This window comes from Octodon degus, unplaced genomic scaffold (assembly GCF_000260255.1).
Source record: "Octodon degus isolate 3935 unplaced genomic scaffold, OctDeg1.0 scaffold00194, whole genome shotgun sequence".
Lineage (NCBI taxonomy): Eukaryota > Metazoa > Chordata > Mammalia > Rodentia > Octodontidae > Octodon > Octodon degus.
The window spans coordinates 1,577,813-1,585,576 of NW_004524770.1; the positions used below are offsets into that span (position 1 = coordinate 1,577,813).

The window sequence follows — 7,764 nt, forward strand, 5'->3', positions numbered from 1 at the left end:
TCCTGCTCAGCCGAGCCATGAACCCGTTCCTTGCACCGAGGACTCTGCTGTGTCAGAAACACCTTTTAGGGACCCATGGGACCCTCAGACCCCTGAGACAGGTAGGACGACACCCAGGTCACTCACCGTTGACCCACTTCCACGTAGACATTCAGCATGGTGCCTCCAATCAGGTACCCGGCAGCAGGGCCCAGGATGGCTGCAGTGTAAAAGATGGCTGGAAGGCAAGCAGAACGGCTGTCACCCCCCCGACGGTCACCTCCTGAGAGGGCCTCTGCACCCGTGTTTCTATGCCTGTCTGCACCCCAGGGCCTGTGCCTTGTCTGAGGCCCAGGCGGCACCAACTTTTCATAATTTCTGCCATGTGCATGTGAAGGCCATGAGAGCCTCAGTCAATGCAGCCTGGTGTACACGGTGAGGGCAGCGTCTTCGAAGCTCCACAGCCTCACACGGAGAGAGTGGGTGAGAGTGAAGGGCCAGGAGGCCCTGCACCCCTCAGCCCACCCTCCCCCGGCATCCCTCACCTGGGTTTTGGAAGGACAGGACAGGCAGCTTCCCCTTGCTGGAGGACACGAGCCCTTGGTCCCCAGCACAGCAACCACTAGGTGAACAGGGAAGCTGCGATTGTTACAAGTCCAGCCTGGAAGAGCTGTCTCTGTGTCTCCGAGCTGACCCTGCCAGGCCAGCCAGGCCAGCCAGAGGGTCAAAGAAAAGAAGGTGAGGCCAGCCCAGCAGGAGACATTCTTCTGAGTTCCCTCTATTTGCCACCCCATGTGACCAGAGACAGCAGAAGTGGGGCTCGACCCGGCCATCTGTCGCTGGCTCACTGGGCCTCCCCGCTGCCCCTGGGGCCCTGAGGTGAGCGGGAGTCAGCTGGGTTTCCCTTGGGGGCTTCATGAGAAAGGTGGCACACCTCCCCCTCCTCGGGGGCTCAGGTGACATCACTTGGCTGCCTTCACGGGTGCGGGCACCAGGAACACACAGAAGGGCTGGGGATGCAGCTCCCTGCAGGCACCGCTCGGGCTGGTCACTGCCACTCTCTCCCTCAGCCCTCTCTCCCCACCCCAGCCCTTCCACTCACCAATGTAGACGGGCGAGTAGCTGGACTTGACGTTCTCATCCAGGTAGGTAACGCCCAGCGTGTAGAGGGGCGTGGCGCCCATGCCATGCAGGAACTGGCCCAGCATGAAGACCAGCCGGTAGTGGGCCAGGTCCGAGATGCTGTCCATACACATGGTACTCCGGTTGGCTGGGCACGTCCCCACCTCCTCATCCCTCTCCACCTCGTAGCGGCCAGAGATGAAGTGGGGCAGTGCAAACACCAGTGACCCTGCGCCCAGGACCAGCACACCCCAGCCCAGCCAGCGCGGCTTGTGTCCGCTGCCCCCAAAGTAGCTGACAAAGGTAAGGCAGAGACAGGCAGCGATGTCGTAGGAGCTGGCGATGAGCCCGCTCTGGTAGCTGTGCAGGTCGTAGCGCCGCTCGATGGAGGTGATGACCGTGTTGATGAAACCGTTCACTGTCATGCCTTGCAGGAAGGAGGCTGCGCACAGGAAGAGCAGGAAGCCCTTGGGCGTGTTGAAGACCTGCAGGCACTCGGGCGCAAAGCCCTGCCAGCCGCACGCGGCGTCCTCGGGCCCCGCTGAGACGTACTGCACCGTGGGAGCCGCCTGGCAGCTGTGCTTCTCTGCCTGGCGCTGGCAGAGGGGCTGGCTGCAGGGGTCCAGGGGGCTCTGCACGGCGGCGCGCTCGGAGCAAGGGGAGGCCCTGCTGCCCCGAGGGCCGTGCTCCAGCCCATTCTCAGCGGCCGGGACGGCGCTGCTGGAGAGGAGCTGGGCCACTGAGGTGAAGCGCTTGTCCCCTACCGCGTGCTGGGGCATCTCCAGACCTGGCGGGAAGGCCTCCGGCAGCAGGGGCAGAGCAGGCCTGGCAACAGCAGCGGCCGAGAAGAAGTCCAGCTGCCCTATTTGTTCTGTGAGAAGAGGTTCTGGTTAGTGAAGCCGTGTGTGCCCCCAACACTGAAGGCTCTTGCAAAGATGCCCGCGTGCATGTGCTGGGTTAGCCAAGGGCCAGCCTGCCTGTACAGTGCTGGGTCTCCTGGTGCAGGCATCCCTGACAGCCCCCTCCCCAAATTTAGAGCGGCCTCAAACCAGACCCAGGCCCAAGGTCATGGTGCCCCTGAAGCAGCCTGGGTGAGACACGACCTCAGGCTCTTGTCAGAAAAAGAGAAGGGAAACCTCTTTGGTGGCTGGGCTTCGGGAATGGCAGTGAGGGCGGAGCCCACTCACTACAGGTCAGACAGCTGGGGACAGAGGAGGGACAAAGCCCACAGGAGCTGCTGGCCCTGGGCCCCTTCCCAGAGGCCTCTGCTCTGCCTGCAGGAGCCTCCTGCCACCCTACATCAGACCTGAGTCTTCCTTAAACCCAACTTAGCACGCAAACCTCCTCATCTCGCTCTAGGGTTTGGAGGCTGTGGAGGATGAGGAAGGGGAGATAATCCCGGAGGCCACCTGGCGACGGCCCATACCACGCACTCCCTCATCCTGCAGAAGCTGCACTCGCAACCATGGCAGGTGGCTGAAGATGCCAAGCCAAGCTGCACCCAGGCCCTCAAGCAGTTACCAGGAAGACGCAGGCCCGTGTCCCCGTCCCTACTGCCAGAGGAGCCCAGCCCTTGTTGAGTAACTGCTGCATTTCTGGCTCTGGGCAGGACTTCTGAAACACCCACATTATTTTTAGAACAGGTGGTACTTAGCCAGGTGCGGTGGCGCACACCTGTAATCCCAGAACTCTCAAGTTCGAGTCTAGCCGGGACAATTTAGCAACTTAGGGAGGACCCTGTCTCAGAAATAAAAAATAAAGGGCTGGGGAGTGTAGCTCAGCGTGAAGGCCCTGCGTTCAACTCCTAGTGCTGTACCACAAAGATAAATAAATAAAAAGAGGGCGTTGCCCATTCTCAGAGACACAGGGGTGCCCCAAGACTTCCCAGACCTGCGTGGCAGCCACTCGGGCCTCACCAGGCTTTCCCACCATAGTGAGCCCATTGCGAAGCACGCAGCAGAGATGACAGGAACACCTGCTCTCCGCAATGGCGCCCCCGCCGGGCACACCCTACCTGGCCCTCAGGGCTCAGCCGTGTCCTTGCAACAGTTGTGTGCAAGCCTGCCCCACAACCTCAGAAGTGTGGCGATGAGCCTTGAAAGGCGATTAAGCGAGGTCAGTGGATGGCCTAATCCAGTAAGTCCTGCTAAAAGGGCAAGCAGGACTAAGGCATGCTGGGAAGGAGGAATGTGGCAGGCAGCCCCTTCCTTGCAGCACGGAGCTGACCCTGTGGACACCTCCAGCCAGGACTTCCAGCCTCCAGGACTGGGAGATGACACGTTCTTGTCACACAGTGCCATCCCAGGAGCCCCAGAAGGTGACAGCAAGGTGTCACCTGAGCCCTGACTCCAGAAGGGACTAGCAGCTAGCACTCAGCTCCTGGGCACGGTGATGCAGCTTATAAAGCTAGCACTCGCCAGGCTGAGGCAGGAGGACCCTGGGCAGGCAGCTGAGCTAGTACAAGAGACCCTGTCTCGAGATTAAAAGTTAAAGGGGGTAGGTGCTGGAGACGTAGCTCAGTGCAAAGGCCCTGGGTTTAATCCCCTATGCCAAAGACAAAGAAAAAAGAAAAACACTCTGCGGGGACAGTGGAACAAGGTATAGGGGTGTGTGTGACAGAGGCTTTCTGGACTTGGCGCCCTCTGAGCCGTGGATGGGGCACGCAGTGGCTCTGGGCGTGGGCGGGCAGCACCTGCCCCCAGGGCCTGGCCGGCCACAGACAGAGGCTGAGGGAATTCGCTCCCCGAGGCTCTCCTGCCTTCAGGCTCCTTGAAACACTCTGCTTCAGGCTCCTGGGCAGATGCGTGTGCACAGGTACACTGTGCCTGTGCTTGTTGTCCTAGGAGGCCACGAAAGCCACAGCACCCTTCCTGGTCCCCCACACTGCATCTTGCGGGCAGCAAGCATTGGCTTTGCTGTGTCTGCCCAGAGCATCTGGCAATGGCTTCTGGGAAGCATCGAGCCAGCCCTGCCTCCTCCTCCACCAGAGCCCAACATCACTGAGTGCGAGGCAGGAGCCGCCCAGTGTTCTTTGAAAGCAGGGGCCCTGCTCTGCACATTTGCATGTCCTCTCTGCTGATGTGTTTCCTTCTGTCCCATCACTTGGTTTCCAGCAGGGGGACCATCCACAAAGCACACAGCTTTCCAAAAGCAAAGCTTAACCATTGGTGCTGTATGGGCTGGCCTGCTCTTCATGCCTGGGTCCCTGTAAAGGCCTGGAGCTGGGTGCCCCTTCCATGTTTCCCAATGCCCACAGGCCCAGTTCCCAGGTCCCATTTGGACCTCGGCATCTGGGGAATACTCATGGTCTCATTTCTTCTCTCCCAACTCCAGCTAGGAGTCGGAGGAGGCAAAGCCATGCTTTCCGCTCACTGCTGAGGCCACTGGTCACAGGCAAACACATGCAGCCAGTCCCCCTTGTGGGTCTTCCCCAGCCCCAGCCAAACACCAGAAGAGCCAGACTCTTCCCTCCTCTCCTAAATTCTTTCTGAATGGTGAGTTCTGCAGGGCGCTTTTGCATCTTACAGAGCAGGCACCGGGGGCAGGACTGAGGTGGCCACCATGGCCCCTAGCATGGCCTAGTTTGCATGCCTGGTGACCACATGCAGGTGAGGCCTAGGAAGCCAGCTGCTTTGCATGGAGACCTACACGGAAGGATCTGGAGAGATCCCGGGCACAGGGTCCCTCCCGGAGCATTTGTTGACTCAGCCTGCAGGCAGAGTGGGGTGTACCCTGGGAGGCTGGCATTTCTTCCTCTTAAACTCATCAAGTTCTCTCTGGGGAGTGGGAAGCCCTCCCCACCTTTCAAGGCAGATCCAGGCAGCAGAGAGGTTGGGTGGAGGCTGTCCCTGGCCCAGGCAAGTGCTTGCACTCTCACGTGGATCACAGGCCTCTCTGAGCCTCAGTTTCCCCACTGCAACATGGCACAATGCCATGAGGTGAAGAATTCAGCCTTCAACATAGGATCTGGGCACCAGTGGGGTTCGTGAGAAATGCAGGCTCGTAGGGCCAGCACTAGCCCCGACCCTCAGCTTCATACGTCTGAGCCCCTCACAACTGCCTACACCTGCCCTCAGCTCATCCGATTGGTGGGCCAAGGTGTCACGCTTTGCCCTGAGTCCCCTGCTCCTCTGGTAGCCCTGGCCACTGGTGAGTAAGTGTACAAAGTGTGGTTGTGACATGGGCCTTCTTGCACGTGGGGAAGCACTGAACAGTGCCAGGGTTGTCACTGCCTTGAAACCCCACAGCTGGCCAGATGAAAATGTCACTGAACACAGGTACAGCCTGGCTGGGTAAGGGGGTGCCCAGGCAGAGCCCAGGCAGGCATAGGAAGAAGATGCAAAGAAACCCCAGTCCCTGGAATGGGGTCTCAGGTTCTGCCAAGTGAAGCCCCAAGTGACGGCAAGCCCTACCAGACACCTGATTCTCAGTTACTGGCCACTCTGAGTGCCTCTTACAAAAGGCACCTGGTTTTCAAAAGCACCCAGTCAACTGGGCATTGTGGCATCCGCCTGTAATCTCAGCACTCTGGGAGGCTGAGGCAGGAGGATTGTAAGTCAAAACCCAGCCTAGGTAACTCTGACTTACTGAGAGCCTGTCTCAGAACAAAGAGGTCAGACGTAGCTCTGTGTAAGGAAGAGAGAGCATCCACTTCCCACCAGAAACAGTACCCAAGACTCTAATTTTGTGAACAGGGGCAGGAAGGAGGCGCTGCACTGTGGCTACCCAGGGGAAGTGAAGGAGGGGTGCTGGGGAGGCAGAGGTCCAGGCACGGGAGGACAGCAGGCTGCAGGGACAGTACCGGGGAGCCAGCAGACCACGCTGCCCTGCCCCGGCCCCTCCCTCTGCAGCACCAACCGCAGGACACAGTCGCAGGTCCCACAGGCAGGCAGGCAGGCAGGCAGGCAGGCAGGTGGCAGGGCTCCTCCTGCACACAGCTGGGCCCCCAGGCTCCTCTGAGTCACACAGAGCCCTGGTGTCCTGAGCCGTGAGCCGTGAGCCACCGCCGGCGCACCGCCCTGCCTGAAAGGCAGAGCCCGCCACTTACTGCCAACTGTCCAGCGCAGAGCCTGCTCTCACACTCCCCAGATCCCGCTGAGGCCGATCTTGGGCCAGAGGCGCAGAGCCCTGCAGTGCCCGAGCTCTGAGGATCGGCGATCACAGCCTCCCTTCCAAAGTCCAGCAAGGGGTCGGCTCTCTGGCACACTGGAGAACCAGGAGGTCACATGGCTTAGGCAACGGTGTTTGTGTGGCTTCTGTCCCTACGTGTCGGATGCCACCACAGAGGGAGCAGGTTCTCCTGGCATAGCTTCCCTGCCCCTCTGCCCACTGGTGTCAGACTCAACAAGGACCCTCTGGGGCACATCTCCCCCTACCACAGTCGACCCTGGCGAGAGCTCAGGGATTCACTCAGTTCAGGTTTTTGAGTCCACAGAACCATGAAATCACACAGATTCGTCAAACCAACCTGGGACCTGCAGATCAGGGCTGCTGGAGGTACACGCAACACTCCATAGGATGCAAGTGAGACAGTCCTGCAGCCCAAGGAGGGTGCTGGCAGTCGAGCCAGGGCCCGGGGGTGGGAGCCAGGGCCCGGGGGTGCGAACCAGGGACCAGGGGCGTGAGCCCTCCGTTCCCACCGTGCCTGCCCTGGCCCTCTGATGGTAGCAAGGGATCTGGTTGGGACTTGCCCAGTACCTGCTTCGGGAGCCACTCCCAGTGCGCCACCCTGAAGGCAGCAGCCCATGAAGAACTTTCCAGGCAGTACCTGCCGGCCTTGCCGCGTAAGCAAGCAGGACAAGTTCCTGCCACAGGGCAGTCAGGAAGAGCCGGCCCCTGCCCTCATCGCAGTCAGCAGCATGGGGAAACCTGGGCTGTGCCACGCGCTTCCTGGGGAGCCTTCCTGACGGCCACTGACTGTCCTAACCAAACGCCCGCCCCCTTCCCTGTGGGGCTGCCCTGGGACACCGTTTAGGACCTCAGGGCTGGGTCTCCCCGTGCCTTCCTGGGAAGAGTGGAAGGAGGGCTCAGTCTAGATGGGTCTGTGGCCAGCAGGACTCCCGCGGTGCTATCAGGAACCGCGGACCTGGAGGCTCCTGCCTGATCCTCTGCGTGAACAGGTCCAGGGAGGGTTAGCTGAGGCAGTGCCGGAAGCAGCGCGCACAGAACCGGCACCTTCCACGTGCTCAGGAGAAGCTCCTGCCGCCCGGGCTGAGAGTACTGAGCCGCACGGGGAAGCTACAACGCAGGTGCTCTCTGCGGCGGAGTCCACGTGCCCTGGCTGCCCGGCGGGGAAACCTCAGAGAGAGCGGTGAGCGGAGAGCGGAGCCGCGGCGCTGGTCCCCACTATTGCGGAAAACTACAGCGCTCCTAACGTCTCCCGCCGGAAACGTGCCGGGCGCCGGGGGCCGACCGCGGAGCCAACCCGACCCGTCCCGAGCAGGAGGCCGCCCGGCGCCACGAGCCCAGCGGGCCGACAGAGGCGCCGGGTGCACGCTCTTCCGCCCGCGCTCCCCTCGGGGACAAAGCCCGGCCTCCCGCAGAAGCTTCTGCGCTCGCGACTCCGCCGCGACTCGGGCAGCCTCCGCCGCACGTGGGTGGCCGCCAGCCCGCGAGCGCGCCGGCGTGCTCCCGCCGACCCGCGCCCCACTTCTCCGGTTCCGC

General features: G+C 61.3%; 1 protein-coding gene across 4 annotated transcripts in view; it reads right to left on the reverse strand.

Moving 5' to 3' along the window:
* The window catches only part of Slco4a1 (solute carrier organic anion transporter family member 4A1), a 30,326-nt gene extending 22,936 nt beyond the window's left edge, over positions 1-7,390 (reverse strand). For 2 of the 4 annotated variants that reach the window (XR_002818744.1, XM_004644164.2), the window contains exons 1-2: positions 1,082-2,027; positions 127-217 (exon numbers count right to left, since the gene is read on the reverse strand). Coding sequence is in view for 3 of the 4 variants with exons in the window: in XM_004644164.2 (XP_004644221.1) it covers positions 127-217; positions 1,082-1,880 (890 nt within the window). In the remaining variant the exon portion in view is untranslated. Of the gene's footprint in view, positions 1-126; positions 218-1,081; positions 2,031-7,186 lie in introns of those variants that run through there. The other 2 variants (XM_023704321.1, XM_023704322.1) reach the window with 2 other exon arrangements.
* Positions 7,391-7,764: the final 374 nt, after the last annotated feature.